General features: G+C 43.2%; 1 protein-coding gene across 4 annotated transcripts in view; it reads right to left on the reverse strand.

Moving 5' to 3' along the window:
• LOC117366142 (carbonic anhydrase 15-like) overlaps nt 1-16,957 on the reverse strand; it is a 42,446-nt gene that overhangs the window by 8,916 nt on the left and 16,573 nt on the right. For 3 of the 4 annotated variants that reach the window (XM_033957293.1, XM_033957292.1, XM_033957291.1), the window contains 4 exons: nt 9,717-9,887; nt 9,109-9,269; nt 8,242-8,334; nt 2,580-2,646 (listed from right to left, as the gene is read on the reverse strand). In XM_033957293.1, the coding sequence (XP_033813184.1) occupies nt 2,580-2,646; nt 8,242-8,334; nt 9,109-9,269; nt 9,717-9,887 (492 nt within the window). Of the gene's footprint in view, nt 1-2,579; nt 2,647-8,241; nt 8,335-9,108; nt 9,270-9,716; nt 9,888-16,844 lie in introns of all 4 variants that reach the window. The other variant, XM_033957294.1, reaches the window with a different exon arrangement.

Genomic DNA, 16,957 nt, shown 5'->3' on the forward strand with positions numbered 1-16,957 from the left:
ACAACCTCACCCGGGAGAGCATTCCAAGCGTCCACCACTCTCTGTGCGAAACAGAACTTCCTGACATTTGTCCTGGGCCTGCTGCCCCTCAGTTTCAGTCCATGACCTCTTGCCCGTGTCATATTTGAGAAAGTGAATAACGATGCTTCTTGGTCTATTTTGTCGAATCCTTTTAATATTTTAAAAGTCTCTATCATATCTCCTCGTAGTCTCCTCTTTTCGAGGATGAACAGTTCCAGTTTTCCAAGGCGTTCTTTGTAGCTCAAATTTTCCATACCTTTTACTAGTTTCGTGGCTCGCCTCTGCACCCTCTCCAGCAGGGTTATATCTTTCTTTAGGTATGGAGACCAGTATTGGATACAGTATTCCAAGTGTGGTCTGACCATTGCTCTGTAAAGCAGCATTATGACGGCCTCCGATCTACTCGTGATCCCCTTCTTTATCATGCCCAACATCCTGTTTGCTTTCTTTGCCGCCGCCGCACATTGAGCCGATGGCTTCAGGTTCCTGTCTATCAGTACCCCCAAGTCCCTTTCTTGTTCGCTTTTGCCCAATGTTACACCTAACATTTTATATTCATATTCCTTGTTTTTCCTACCCAGGTGCATCACCTTGCATTTGTCTATGTTAAACTTCATCTGCCACTTTTCCGCCCATTTCTCCAGCTGGTTCAGATCCTTCTGGAGATCCTCGCAGTCCCTTTGTGAGCCAACTGCCCGACATAGTTTTGTGTCATCTGCAAACTTGATTATATTACTTGTTGTTTCCTCTTCCAGGTCATTTATAAAGATATTGAACAAGATGGGCCCAAGAACTGAGCCCTGGGGCACACCGCTAGTCACCTTCTCCCAGTCCGAGAATTTCCCATTTATGCTTACCCTCTGCATTCTGTTCTCTAGCCATTTGCCGATCCATCTGAGTACGTCTCCTTCTATTCCGTGACTTAGTAGTTTCCTCATAAGCCTTGCGTGCGGGACCTTGTCGAACACTTTCTGGAAGTCCAAGTAAATTATATCCACCGGGTAGACTGTTTTCTTACTAGATAGCAAGATGGGAATCATAATTCATGCTATTTTTTTTAAATTAAATTCTATATCTTATCTCCAGTTTAGAAAACTGCTTAAAACCTACTTGCTTAAGAAATTTTTAGATGTGTGGAGGGGCATAATCGAAAGGGACGTCTAAGTCCGTTTACGTCCATCTCGCAAGTCGTCCAAAGTAAAAAAACAGCTTAAGACACATTTTCAAAAAATACGTCCAACTTTTTTTCGTTTCGAAAATCGTCTAATTATACGACCTGCCGACCTGATCGTCCAAGTCGCTAAATCGTCCATCTTTATACCACTTTTTCGTCCAACTTTCCGTCCAAGTCCAAAACACCTAGAACAAGCCCTGTTGGACGTGGGAGGGGTCTGCAAAGTGATGGACTGCACACCCAGACATGCCACCTAAATAATGGGGTACCTTACAGGGCACTGCTGTGAACTTCACAAAAATGGTGCCATGTCTTCTCCTCCTTACAGCTCCCTTATAGGTTACGGTGAGGCCCCCAAACCACCTCCAGAATACCCTAGACCCACTTATCTACCACCCCAATAGCCCTTATGGCTGCAGGAGCCACATATATGCCAGTAAAAAAGAGGTTTTGGGGGTGTATAGGGCAGTGCACATGTTTAAGTATCAATGCAGTGATTACAGGGGCTTATGGGCATGGGTCCTCCTCTCTATGGGTCCCTAACCCACCCCTACGATGACTTAAGTTGCCTCTATGCTGGACGACTAGGCTTTCCTATGTCAGGTGGCCAGGTGATGATGGTCTGGAGGCTGAATTTTAAAGATGTGATTAATATTTTTATTGGGGGGGGTCGGTGATCACTGGAGTAGTGTGTGGGGTTTGGTATTATGTATTTTCAGTGCTTATCTGGTAAGTTTAGGTGGGTTTTTGTGACTTAGACCATGTTTTATATAGTCTAAGTCACAACGTCCAAGTTCCGTCAATCGTGGGCTGTATAACTTTCGGTTATACATGCTGTATGACAAATCTAAGCCGGCCCACATCCCGCCCAACTCCCTCCCTCGACACTCCTCCCGAAATGCCCTGTTTAGCTTTGGTTATTCAGCGGAACTATGAAGGCCTAGGTCGTTTAGAAATACGTCCAAAACCCGTTTTTAGTATCGGCACTTGGACGTATTTAAGAAATGTTCGTCCAAGTGCTGACTTAAGCCGGTTTTTGGACGTATTTTTCTTTCGATTATGAGCCCCATAGCATTTAAATATTTATTTATGATTGTCGATTTATTAATTGTGTGAGTTATACTTGTAATTCACTGTACATGAACAGTTTCTTTTATTGTTACCCGCATTGAACTGCAAGGTATTGCAGGATAGAAATTATATTTTATGTTACTAGAAAACACAGACTTGTGAAGTCTTTGAGCATGTATGCGGAAAAATATTGACTATCCCAAAATGTCTTTATAGAGCTGTGACTTAGTGAGGACGGGGGAGGCAGTGCCTGTACATTTTCCCTTGCCCCTCCAAGAGACACTATACCATGCAAAAACTACCAAATACTCACCTTCAGAAGACACATTCTTCAAGCCTGCCAGGATAGTGTTATAATTTGGGTTATCCGCCTCTGCTATCTAGGAGGAAGAGAAGAATTAGATATGGCCTGCCCAGCCCAAGTGTGACCTGCATCACTTTATTGGCCAGGGACTCTCTGCTTAATCTGGCAAAGTCTCTTATCTCCTCATACCCAGTAAGCTGTTCAGGGAAGGGATTCACTCTACCTATGTGGAATATGCCATGCTCCATCCACTCTGATTTCAGGTAGTACATAAATATCAGTATTCTACCTATAGTTTCTTTCAGCTGGTTCCCCAAGAAGGGATCACATGCTACAGTACAGGTACATACATATGGCATTCACAGACATAAGAACATAAGAATAGCCTTACTGGGTCAGACCAATGGTCCATCTAGCCCAGTATCCTATCTTCATGGTGGCCAATCCAGGTCACAAGTACCTGGCAAAATCCAAATAGTAACGGCATTCCATGCTACCAATCCAGAGCAAGCAGTGGTTCCCCCCTCCTCCCCCCATGTCTGTCTCAATAGTAGACTATGGACTTTTCCTCCAGGAACTTGTCCAACCCTTTTTAAAAACCAGCAATGCCAACCGCTCTTACCACATCCTCTGGCAATGCGTTCCAGAGCTTAACTATTCTCTGAATGAAAAAAATATTTCCTCCTAGTGGTTTAAAAAGTATATCCCTGTAACTGCGAGTGTTGTACTACATGTAAGGTGTGGCTTCTTGGGATTTTGGTTTAATTTAGGTTTATCATTTTTGGTCAGCTATTATGGATTTGGCATTTGTGTTCTCTGTGTGTGGCCGAGGTAATCTGTTAGCATGATTTTTCTATGCAGCCTTTTGTAGTAATTTGGCTAGTTTAGTTGTCTCGATAGTGGAATGGATATTTGTGAGGGGGAGTGGATGGGAGATGGGGGTTTTGTTGATACTTGCTCTCTATTTGTGATTTATCTAATGACAGTTGTACAGAATATTGTTTATTTTTATACTATAATAAAATGATTTCAATATAAAATCATAACTATTCAAGGCTTGTGAGGATGGGATCAGACAGAGTGTGGGGCTGGGGAAGGAATGGGGACAGAGTTTGTGGGGACAGGGACAAACTTTGTCCCTTTATCATTTTCTAAGTGCCACTTTCACTAATATAAATATCATAAAATATACTACATTTTGTAATCATCAAAGAACTTGATATCAAAATATATTCTAAAAGTAAAACATATCCTGAAAAAAGGATTATTCAAATTATCATCTGCGAAATATGAAATTTAAGCATTATAATATTTGCATGATATACAATTTAACTCTATTAGGAGTCGGAGCTGGAGTCGGCACATTTTCACCAACTTCAGTAATCCAAAATTTGCTTCCAACTCTGACTCAGCCCTGTCCTAGTCTTTGAAATTTTTGATGGAGTAATAGGTTGATTCACTTGAACCCATTCTACACCACTCAGGATTTTGTAGACTTCAATCATATCTTTCCTCAGAGGTCTCTTTTCCAAGCTGAAGAGCCCTAATCTCTTTAGTCTTTCCTCATACGAAAGGAATTCCATCCCCTTTATCATCTTGGTCGCTCTTCTTTGAATCTTTTATAGTTCCACTATATCTTTTTTGAGATAAGGCAACCAGAATTGAACGCAATACTCAAGGTGAAGTAGCACCATGGTGCAATACAGAGGTATTATAACATACTTAGTCTTATTTGCCATCCCTTTTCTAATTATTCCCAGCATCCTGTTTGCTTTTTTGGCCATCATCACACATTGGGTGGAAGGTTTCAGCATATTGTTTACATTGACACCCAGATCTTTTTCTTAGGCGCTGTTCCCAATCTTCAGGTACTACAGATGATTTTAGCGACAGGTTACAGATCACTAACATAAGAACATAAGAACATAAGCAATGCCTCCACTGGGTCAGACCCGAGGTCCATCGTGTCCAGCAGTCCGCTCACGCAGCGGCCCAACAGGTCCAGGACCTGCGCAGTAGCCCCCTATCTATACCTCTCTATCCCTTTTTCCAGCAGGAAATTGTCCAATCCTTTCTTGAACTCCAGTACCGTACTCTGTCCTATTACGTCCTCTGGAAGTGCATTCCAGGTGTCCACCACACGCTGGATAAAGAAAAACTTCCTAGCATTTGTTTTGAATCTGTCCCCTTCCAATTTTTCCGAATGCCCTCTTGTTCTTATATGTTTTGAAAGTTTGAAGAATCTATCCTTCTCTACTTTCTCTATGCCCTTCATGATCTTGTAGGTCTCTATCATGTCTCCTCTGAGTCTCCGCTTTTCCAGGGAGAAGAGCCCCACTCTCTCCAATCTTTCAGTGTATGAAAGGTTTTCCATGCCCTTAACATTCGTGTCGCTCTCCTCTGGACCCTCTCAAGTATTGCCATATCCTTCTTAAGGTACGGTGACCAATACTGAACACAGTACTCCAGGTGCGGGCGCACCATTGCCCGATACACCGGCAGGATGACTTCTTTTGTTCTGGTCGTAATACCCTTCTTAATAATACCCAACATTCTGTTTGCCTTCTTCGCGGCTGCTGTGCATTGTGCCGTTGACTTCATTGTTGTGTTCACCAGTACACCCAAATCTCTTTCAAGGTTACTTCCCTCTAATACTACATTTGGTAGCTGAACATCGGGTTCTTTCTCCCTATATGCATGACCTTGCATTTCCCTACATTGAAGTTCATCTGCTATTTATTCGCCCACTCCTCCAGTTTGTTTAGGTCCCTTTGTAGGTCCTCACACTCTTCCATAGTTCTAACCCTTCTACAGAGTTTAGTGTCATCCGCAAATTTTATAACCTCACATTTCGTCCCCGTTTCCAGGTCATTAATAAATACATTGAACAGCAGTGGTCCGAGTACAGACCCCTGCGGAACTCCGCTCGTGACCTTCCTCCAGCCCGAGTAGTGACCCTTCACTCCAACCCTCTGTCTTCTGCCTGCCAACCAGTGTTTGACCCATCTGTGTACTTCCCCTTCCACCCTGTGGTTCCACAGCTTCCTAAGTAGCCGCTCATGGGGTATAAGATCAGCAATTTCATGTTTGAGTACTTTCAGTATCCTGGGATGAATATCATCCGGTCCAGGTGATTTATCACTCTTTAACTTGTCAGTTTGTCTTAGTACGTCTTCCAGGTTCACAGAGATTTCTTTCAGTTCCTTCACATCATCACCCTTGAAAATAATTTCTGGTTCAGGTAAATCCCTTACATCTTCTTCCATAAAGACCAAAGCAAAGAATTCATTCAGGGGTCCTTTTATCAAGCTGCGGTAGGGGGTTTAACGCGCGTAATACCGCGTATTAAACTGCCTGCCGCACTAGCCACTAACACCTGCATTGAGCAGACGTTAGTTTTTTAGCCGGCCGCAGGGGTTAGCACGTGATGAAATGTCCGACGCGCTAACCCCGCTAGCACGGCTTGATAAAAGGACCCCTCAGTCTCTGCTATGGCTTTATCCTCCCTGAATGCCCCTTTTGCTCCTTGATCATCCAATGGTCCCACAGATTCCCTCACAGTTTTCTGCTTCTGATGTACCTAAAAAAAATTGTTACTATGAGTTTCTGTCTCTTAAGAAAGTTTATCTTCATATTCTTTTTTTAGCTTTCTTTATCAATGCCTTGCATCTAACTTGCCAGTGCCTATGTCTCTTCTTATTTTTTTCATTTGTATTCTTTTTCTATTTTTTAAAGGATGGGTTTTTTTTTGGCTCTAATAGCCTCTTTCAGTTCACCTTTTAGCCATGCCAGTTCTCGTTTCCTCTTTTTTCTACCTTTGTTAATATGTGGAATACATCTCATCTGGGCTTCCACAATGGTATTTTAACTAACATCCGTACCTGGTTTGCAGTCCTAACCTTTGCCACTGATCCTTGCAGCTTCTTTTCAACCATTTTCCTCATTTTACTTAGTCGCCCTTTTGAAAATTAAGTGCTGCTACAGTAGATTTCTTTAGCAACGTCACTTCAGATATCAGCTCAAATTTGATCACGTTATGATCACTGCTTCTCAGCAGACCCAACACAGTTTTCTCCCATAATATGATCTGCATTACACTAAGGACCAAATCTAAAATAGCTTCCCTTCTTGTTGGTTCCTGGAACAGTTGCTTCAAGAGGCAGTCATTTATGATGTCTAGGAATTTTACCTTCCTATCACTCCCTGATGTAACATTTATCCACTAAATGTTGTGGTAATTAAAATCACAATCACCACTATTACACACCCTTATATGGAAGCAGGAACCCCAACCTGACTCACAATGATATATTTCTCAAAAATATATTATGGTGGAAAAAAAGACCTCAGTTAATCTTCATTGGTCAGAGGAAACTCTACCAGTAGAAAAAAATATATATATACCCAAAGTTCATTGAGGTATCAAATATTATCGGCCTCATTTATATCCATATACTATCAAAGAGTGTTCTATGAGGTTCACTGCATTCACAAACAAAAACAAATGCCAACTTTTCAATGCTTTAAAGAAGGATATAGTTCAATCCAGAAAATACTTAGCTGCATATCTTCATGCTCTCTTTCCTCCAATAAAAGGGTAGCAGTACACAGCTGTTCAATCCAACAGGGAGTCTAAATTTCATAAACAACTACTTCAGGGTTTGTCACTGTAGAGACTGACAAGCTTGTACCTGCACCACGCTTGTATTCATTCCATGCTCAAATTTTGCACCATTTTGTAAATTGCATCTCCTGGTGGTCCTGGATACAGAATTATTTCCTACTTCACTAGAGTGATGCTCTCTTTTTAAGAGACCTCACTTTTCCAAGGCAGCACAGGAACTTCCAGACTGGAGGTGGGACTTCTTTACCATGTCCCTATAGGTCTCCTCTATGTACTTCTCAGTCTCCTTCAGTTCCTCCAAGTCTACAACTCTAGCCTCAAGAGAACAAACTCATTTTCTGAGAGCTAGGAACTCTGCAGCAAGCACACACATACAATTTCTCATCAAGTGGATGATAAATCATACATGTGACACTCATTGCAAAAGACTGGATAGCACCTCTTTTGCTGCTGGACTACTGTCTGTATCTTTTTATGGGCTGATTAATTAAACCTTATTAAGGTTCTAGGAATATTAGAGACTTAGGATTATATTGTATGTTTTATTTAGTGTTTGATTCTTAGCAACTAATGAAATGTAATGAGAATATATAATAAACAGTTCTCCTGTTGTCCTAATTAGAATAATTGCCTATAAATTAAGACTATAAATAAAGAAATGAGCTAGGGGTGGGTGGGAATTAAGACTAAGCCAGACCCTGCTATGCCTGCCAGAGACTATCTCTAGCAGAAAGTTGAAGTTTAAAAACTGTAAAACTATAAAAGGCTTTTATACTATGGAAACTAGCTTTTTAAAGTTTGCTTTTTTGAAATCTAAACAGTCTTTATAAAAGGAACCTACAATTTAGCTTTTAACTCAAAAATTATCAAAGTTTAGAGCAAAATAATGTATACTTACCCAGAGAATTGCCCTCTTCTCTCAGAAACAGAAATATCCTATCGTTTCAGAAAGACACATGCACAAATACAAATACACACTCACACACATACACATACACATACACAAGTAAGAGAAAAGGCTCTTACACATGGGTACACAAAGCTTACCGTGAAGAAGAAACCCAGAACTGCCAATCCACTTGGATCCTTCATGGCATCTGCGATACTTTGGTACTTGACACTCAGATGAACAATGTGCAGCTGAGAAAAGGCATGGAGAGATGTTACCCACAATCCTTAGGGATTGCATAGGCCCTGGTGATGATCACCCTTATCTTCCACATGCATGCAGTTAGTGCTCTCCCCTCCCCTATTGCTTAATCACTGCTCTAGGACATGGCATAATAACCAAATACAAAGCAACATGTATCATACATATGGATTTAGAGATGGTACAATGAAACATATGTGCTCACATGTGGTCTATCTATGGTTTAAGATTTTTTTATGTGCCTTTTTTGTAAGGATAAGTCAAGGCACTGTACAAATAAGCAAGGAGTACGGAGTAGATCAGGAAAAAGACCCAAAAGTCTGTAAGTGAAGTCCAAGCATTTTATTAGCAACAGATATGGAGGAGTTAAAAACTGTGCCCAACTTGGTCAGGTTTTGCCCAACAAGGGCTGCTTCAGGGGCTTAAGACCTGTAGAACAAAGTTAGTGTAACACTTGTGGTACTACTGAAAGGTGTGACCTAAATTTACATGAATAACTAGAATAAACAAGCATTCTGGCCACTCTAGCTCTCCCTACTTACACCTTCATAAACTGAAGGTTGCCATCTGACATGCTGATCCAGGTCCAGTAATGCCCAAATAGTTCCACTACAATTATATAGATAGCAATGGGAAAGAACCAGGACCAGCTTAAGCTATCAGTCATACTGCACCAGGCAACAACCTAACAGGAATTTCTGAGCACTGCTTGTCACTCTCCTTTTATAGAAATGGTTAGAAAGGTCAGTGGACCACACGCCTACCTCCATGGGATACTGGTTGCCACCCACAGTGTGCTCAGAGCCATTGCTGGTGGGACTTCCCCAGTGGAAGTGGAATTGTAAGACCTGGAATATGTTGGGGAGGCCACCTCCACTGATATTCATGTTCCAAATCACTGTCTCACCTTCCAGCTGCACCAGCACTGCAGATGATCATACACAGGCAGCATAAAGAGGTCAGACAGCAACACGACATGGCAGAAATCAGCATGCCACAACACAATGAAATGCTGCGCGGAGCTTAGAAACACAGCACAATATGAAAAGTTTAATGATACAGTGCAAATTAATACAAATCAAGGCACTGCAGCAGAAAACAGGGCTGACTATATAGATAGCACAATAACCAAGTATAAAGCAGCATGTGTTGCAGAGATGTATCTTAATATAAGGCAGCGGGGGGGGAGTTAATTGCAGAAGGTAGGAATGGAAAGACTTTGGAAACAGACTATGGGGCACAACTGATACTAAAAAAACATTGTATGCAGCACTGGGCTCATGGTACATGCTGTGAACAGTTCAGTTCTGTAAACTCTGTATAGCACTGGATTCTTAATTACACAGCTATGACGTCCCTTTTCATCGCTCACCTGAGTGTCCATTATTCATTAACCTCCACATGCCAGGAGGAGCTCTGTCGTATCCTTGAAATGTGATGCCGCCCAAGTTCTGGTCCCTGCGCATTCGAGTCCAGTCAAAGTTAATAGGGGACTGGTTCTCCCCTCCACAGTTATGGTTAACATCCTTCCAGTGAGCTGGACCTGTGGGTAGGAAAGAGGATAGAGAGAACTAGAGAGAAGCACAGAAACATAGAAAATGACAGCAGATAAAGACCGACTCATCAACAGAGATGCAGAAGGAGATACCTGGATTTATCCTCAGCAGAAACAGTGATCCTTTTCAGAACTGAAGAAACTAGAACATGACTTCTATCCAGATGTGATGCCAGTCTGGAGTGCTCTAATTAAAGGCACTGTGCTCGGAGTTAAGGGCCCCAGGAGTACTATAGGACATTGTACTTCAGTGAAAAAGGACACAGAGTTGCTCAAGGCAGGGGACAATAGGGATACAATTAGAGTAGGATCAGCCCTGTGCAGGGGTAGGAATGCTCTTTGCACATAGCTCCTCTTTGATCAGGAACCCCACTTTCTCTGCTGCCTCTCCATTAGGGAAGTTATTAGCTCTGGACACATTAAAATGCATGCATGCACACACACAAAAACATAATGAATCCAAATCACACAACATGTAATTAAACTCTGGAATTCATTGCCAGAGAATATGGTAAAATCAGTTAGTTTAGCAGGGTTTAAAAAAGGGTTGGAACATTTCCTAAAAGAGAAGTCCATAGACCGCAATTGAGATGGCTTGGGGAAATCCACTGCTTCTTCTTAGGATAAGCAGCATAGAATCTGTTTTACTACTTGGGATCTAGCTAGGTACTTCACTCCTGGGTTGACCACTGTTGGAAACAGGATGCTGAGCTTGATGGACATTTGTTCTGTCCCAGTATGACAATTCTTATGTTCTTAACTTCAGAAGGAAGCTGGCAGTGGAAAGGGCTCAGCAAGTAAGAAGCATGGCTTGCCCAATTCCTCTTGCTGGCTGTGATTGGGGAAAGAAGTATGGTGGGAGGTAACGAGAAAATATTGCTGCCAAAAGGAGTAGGTAGGATGAGGCCCCACAATGAGTCTCTTCATATGGCTGAGTTAGAAGGGCCTTTGGAGAGCAGGGTTAGAAGCATGCCACAGGTTTCGGAGAATAACATTAACATACAGCCTGATTTACCAGATAATAAATAGAAATGTTTAAAAGAGAAAATTAAAGTGATGCTCTTTATTGGATTATGTTAATACATTTTTGACAGCATTTTGAAGGCCAGAACCTTCTTCCTCAGGTCAGGAGTGGGCGAAAGACGAAAATATCAGAATATTTAAGTGTAACATAAAAGCATTCCAATGACAATTTCAAGGGAAAAGGTAGAGTTGAGAGAGGGGGGGGAGAAACAAGATAGGAGGAGTAATCAGAAGGAGCTGGTATCATTTTAGGTTTATAATGGGATAGGAAACCCAGTAATCTAAGGAAATACTTTTTACAGAAAGGGTGGTAGATGCATGGAACAGCCCCCGGAAGAGGTAGTGGAGACAGAGACTGTGTCTGATTTCAAGAAAGCCTGGGATAGGCATGTGGGATCTCTCAGAGAGAGAAAGAGATAATGGTTACTGTGGATAGGCAGACTAGATGGGCCATTTGGCCTGTATCTGCCATTATGTTTCTTTGTTTCTTTGTTAAGTCCTTTGTTGAGGTATTTCATCATCTTAACGTCAAAAAGTCTTACATTCCTGGATTATTTTAAAATGTCTCTCTAGTATTCTGACCATAACATCATTGATGGAAAGATCTGGTCCTCAAAAATGCTCACCTACAGAGGTGACACCTTGCTCTTTTTTTTTAAACATATTTATTGAAAATTTGGCATGGTAATACAAGTAGTATCAGACAAAAGAAAAAATATCAGTACCATGAACAGGATATAAAAAAATCTGTTGAACAAGAACATTTATCTATTTTATCCTTCCCATCCCCTTCCCTTCCCTGAGTAAACAACCATCAGCTCTCCTATCAATGAATATCACTGGACCAAAAAAGGTGATCACAAATTTAACAATCTACTTCTAGCAAGTGGCGTCAGAGAATTCCAAAGGGCGCCTATGTGTTCTGCAGTCTGAGTCCTTGAGAAGAATCGATATCAGAGATCCCTAGATGTTCCAACTTGTAGGGATATTTCCGTATTCACACCTGTGAGTTAGGCCTCTCTGATGTCATCCAAGCCTGAACCATTCTCAAGATATCTTTCTGCTGAACAAGAGATTTTTCCAAGCATGAATTACAAGAAGAAAGAAGTACACAGCTTTGCTGTTTCTGCCTGATGCATTATGGGTATGTACCAGAATGTTATACTATTCAAGGACATTCATCTGTGCTTTCATTATGGGACAGTGTGAATCTTGAAGAAATTATCCTGTTCTTATCTGTCTAACGGCCCTGGGTCTACCAGCCTATATGATACTTTCCACAGAAAGGCTATTCATCCGTTTCTGGATTGGTCCGAGAGGTCATCTGATGAGATACAAGAAAGACGGCTAATTAATTAATTAGTTAGTCTGTGATAAGATCCGGGGAAGCTCAGATCTGCTCACAGATGTTCTATATGTAAACTTTTTCTTTCAATAATTAGACCTGTAAGATACCTCGTGTGACTCTCTTCCTAAGAGAGAGAAATTCAGACTTTTAAAACGGCTCTGAACTCAGCATGGAACGGGACTTGTTTGCGGATGATTTATAGCCTCATCAAGGATTGTCAACACGTGTACCTTTAACAACAGGATTCCTGACGTCTTCTAAAGCTACCAAGAAGTTTTCCCTTCCACCTAATTTCGTCTGAGCGGCTGACCTTAAGGTGAGAATACGGGATTTACACTCTTATCAGCTGGGTTAGATAAGGATCACTTGTGATAAAGGATAAGGGTTGAAAAGCTCCATTGCTGATAATATAATCATTTGCTAATCAGGGATTATTATTATAAGGAATTGTTTAGTGTGTATTTAACAAGTAAAATTACTCAATTGTCTAACAATTAGATTGTGATAATTATGTACTGAGTTTCATTTGTGTAATCAGATATTTTGTGAACAATACTTAGATTTTGCAGCTGGCTTGTGAATTATATTTTTCTATTTTCATAATAAAGATATTTCTCATTAGCCTGGGTTTTGTGTCGTATAATTAGACCATGATATTTGGACCTGGATAAGAGGTTATGGTTTTCCCTAGACAACTTAACAGAGACGTAACGTGTTTATAATACTGCTAAGTGAACCATAAATCCTACTACAAACTGTAGATGATGAATGAGCAAAGCTCTCGACTGGACGAGTAATGGGGCTGATGGAGTTAACAAGCAAAACAAAATGGATTTAACATCCAGAAGAAGAACTACCTTCAGAAAGTCTCGCATGCCCCGGGGACCTTGCTCATTATTAAGAAAGAAATTTCTATGAGTATCTGTTGCAACATACGTAGAGACGACAGTGGATGTAGCATCGTTTTACAGCAACATTCCTCAAGAAGCATGACGTATTGATTCAGGTAGCCTGTTCCAGGCATACAGTGCCGTAAGAAAGAAGGGACGGAGTCTGGAGTTGGCAGTGGAAGAGAAGGCTACAGATAAGAAGGGCTTGCCCGATTGACAGAGATCATGGGGGGAGCATAGGGGGAGATAAGTGAAGAGAGATATTGTGAGGCTTCACAGTGAATGCACTTGTAAGTCAGCAAGAGGAGTTTAAACTAGAGAGTTGCGCGGGGACAGAAATCCCACCCGTCCCCACCCGTCCCCGCCAAAGTCCCACCCGTCCCCACCCGTCCCCGTGAGGAATCCCACCCGTCCCCACCCGTCCCCGTGAGGATTCCCTCCGTCCCCACCCGTCCCCGTGAGGAATCCCCTCCGTCCCCACCCATCCCCGCGAGGAATCCCCTCCATCCCCGCCCGTCCCTATAAACTTCAGAAATAGTTATTTCATTTAATTATGCTACTGAATTAAAGGCTCTGGTAGAAACCCATTTACAAATAAGCAAAAAGACTTTATTAATTTGAAAATATTAATTGGGAAGAATACATACTTTGCAAATGGGTTTCTACCAGAGCCTCTAATGTTTATAAATTTTTATCAACACAACTAATATACTACTTTATCCTGAAGCAAAATAAAAAAAAAGAAATATAATTCTTTTCCTACCTTTGTTGCCTGGTTTCTGCGTTCCTCATGTTCTCATTCAATTCCTTCCATCCACTGTCTCTCTTCCTTCTGCATCTTCCATTTGCTCTGTTACTGTGCCTCTCCCTTTCTTCCCCCTTCCAAATTGGTCTGGCACCCATCTTCTTCTCTCCGCTCCCCCCATTGTCTGGCATCTGTCTTCTTCCCTGCCAGCGTCTTCTCCCTACTCTCTCTTCCCCATTTCCTTTCAGCGTCCTTCTCCCCCCATCTTCCCCATGTCCTGTCAGCGTCCTTCTCCCCCCTCTGTCTTCCCCATGGCCTTTCAGCGTCCTTCTCCACACACACACCCCCGTCTTCCCCATGTCCTTTCAGCGTCCTTCTCCACCCCTTTGTCTTCCCCATGTGCTTTCAGCATCCTTCTCCCTCCTCTGTCTTCAAGTGCTTTCAGAGTCCTTCCCCCCCCTCCCGTCTTCCCCATGGCCTTTCAGCGTCCTTCTCCCCACTCCTTCTCTACCGCCCCGGGTGCAGCACAGCCGGCCAGGTCCCCTTACTTTTGTGGCACTTCCCCGACCGACTGACAACAGCCCCGGTCCGACAAACCTCCCTGCCCTTAACTGCGAATCTAAATTACCTTATTACAGCTGCTGTAAGAAGATAATTTAGATTCGCGGCTACAGGGCAGGGAGGATTGTCGGACCGGGGCTGTTGTCGGTCGGTCGGGGAAGTGCCACAAAAGTAAGGGGACCTGGCCGGCTGTGCTGCAACCGGGGCGGGGTGTGACGGGGCGGACCGCCCCCTCCCTTGGTAGCCACTCGAACCGCGAGGCTACTCTCCTCCTTACCTGCACTGCCTGCAGCACAGAGCCAAACGGAAGTCTTCCCGACGTCAGCGCTGACGTCGGAAGGAGGGAGGGCTTGGTTTAAGCCCTCCCTCCCCTCCGACGTCAGCGCTGACGTCTGGAAGACTTCCGTTCGGCTCTGTGCTGCAAGCAGAGAAGGTAGGGAGAAGAGCCGCGCGACTGAGTACATCCAGCCCCGCAGGAACCCCGCGACCCTAGGGGCGTCCCCACGGGATCCCCGTGACCCAAAGGGGGAACCCGCGGGATTCCCGTCGTCCCCGTTCCCGTGCAACTCTCTAGTTTAAACTGTATTCGGAAATGGATGGGGGGGCCAATGAAGTGACTTGAGGAGAGGGGTAATGTGAGAATAGCAGCTCTCATGGAATATGAGTCATGCAGCAGAATTTTGAACGGATTGAAGAGGTGAGAGACGGGTGCGCGGGAGGCCTGAGAGAAGTACATTTCAGTAGTCTAAGCGCAAGGTGATGAGAGCAGAGGGAGAAGAGGCCTAGTTTCTCTAATCTTTCGCTGTACGGCAACTCCTCCAGCCCCTTAACCATTTTAGTCGCTCTTCTCTGGACCCTTTCGAGTAGTACCGTGTCCTTCTTCATGTACGGTGACCAGTGCTGGGCGCAGTACTCCAGGTGAGGGCGCACCATGGCCCGGTACAGCGGCATGATAACCTTCTCCGATCTGTTCGTGATCCCCTACTTTATCATTCCTAGCATTCTGTTCACCCTTTTCGCCGCCGCAGCACATTGCGTGGACGGCTTCATCGACTTGTCGATCAGAATTCCCAAGGGGAAGGTTCTTAGTTGTGTCGGGAAAGAGTTCCACCATTTTGCCATTCTAATACCAGGACGAGCAGAGTAGAAACATCTGTATCCCATTCCAATGCCAGAAATAGCAGGGTAGAAATTTTCAAACCCCAGTTTAATGCCAGAAAAGCCAGGCTGGCAGCATCTATCCCACTGTTAGCAGAAATCGGCCAACAATGCATGAGATCAGCACAGCTGGTATGTAAGCTTAAAATAGTCACTGGTAAGGTAGGGCGGGCAGATTGCCCCAGATGCCATTTTGGTGGGGGCGCCAGTATCTCTCCGCCCCCCGCTCCTAGCCACTCCTCCCCTGCCACACACACACCTTCACTTCCCCCCCACACCATACCTTTAGCTTATTACCAGTATGAGCAGCAGCTCCAACCTATTGCTCCTGCTGGCCTCAGCGCTCCTCTCTAATGTTACTTCTGGGTCCTGTGACTAGGAAGTGACGTCAGAGGGAGAGTCGCTGCCACTACGGACAGCAAGCTGGAGATGCTGCCCGTGCCAGGGAAGCTAAACAGGTACAGAGGAAGAGAAGGGATGCGCGCGTGGTGGGGGGAAGGAGGGGACAGAGAAGAGGGTGAATGGGGCGCCACCCACCCTTTCTACGCCAGTGGGTAGCACAGACATTCTGCAGATAGAAGGAGTGATGGAAGTCAGCAGGATTATGAGGTCCAATAAACCAAACTTGGGAGGACCCTTCTCTGGAAGCAGCTGGGGCCTCCCACTATGAACAGCTGGCTGCATGGGTTCCCTGAGGACAGCATCGTCAATATATTGGTAGTGACTTTTTTCCTGCTATAATCAGTAATGCCCTGCAAAGACCCAAGCATTCCGCATTCATTCTTTCATATTTATATGTATTACACACACTTGCCCACCAGAATGTGTAGTTAAGTCTATCATAACATTTCCAGTTCCTTGTGATCATTTGGATGGCTATGGGTCTTAGCAATACATTTAATAAAGTATGGAGCCCATTGCCTGCATTTGTTAACATACAATAATAGAGATATATATTTTATTTCTTAGACTTCCTTACACATCCAGGGTGGGGGGAGGGGAGAGGAAAGTATTTGGAAGAGTTTAAAAATATTTAAATATAATATTGTATTAAATAATATGATTTAATATATTAATAATTGGGAGGGGGGAAAATGGATGTTTTCTTTAATAATGTGTGTAAATAATCTGTTAAAGTTATATTAATTGTAATACACTGTCAAAGATTAAAAATTAATAAAGAATTTTTTTTTAAAAAGTAATGCCCTGCAAAGTCTTACCGAAAAACTTGGACGGTTTAACTTTCTGAAGCCAGCCCCATCCTATTTTAAGCAAAGAATCAATTAAGCAGCTTCAGAGACTCTGGAAGCTCCTTTCACTACATCACTTGTTG

This window comes from Geotrypetes seraphini, chromosome 8 (genome assembly GCF_902459505.1).
Source record: "Geotrypetes seraphini chromosome 8, aGeoSer1.1, whole genome shotgun sequence".
NCBI classification, from domain to species: Eukaryota; Metazoa; Chordata; class Amphibia; order Gymnophiona; family Dermophiidae; genus Geotrypetes; species Geotrypetes seraphini.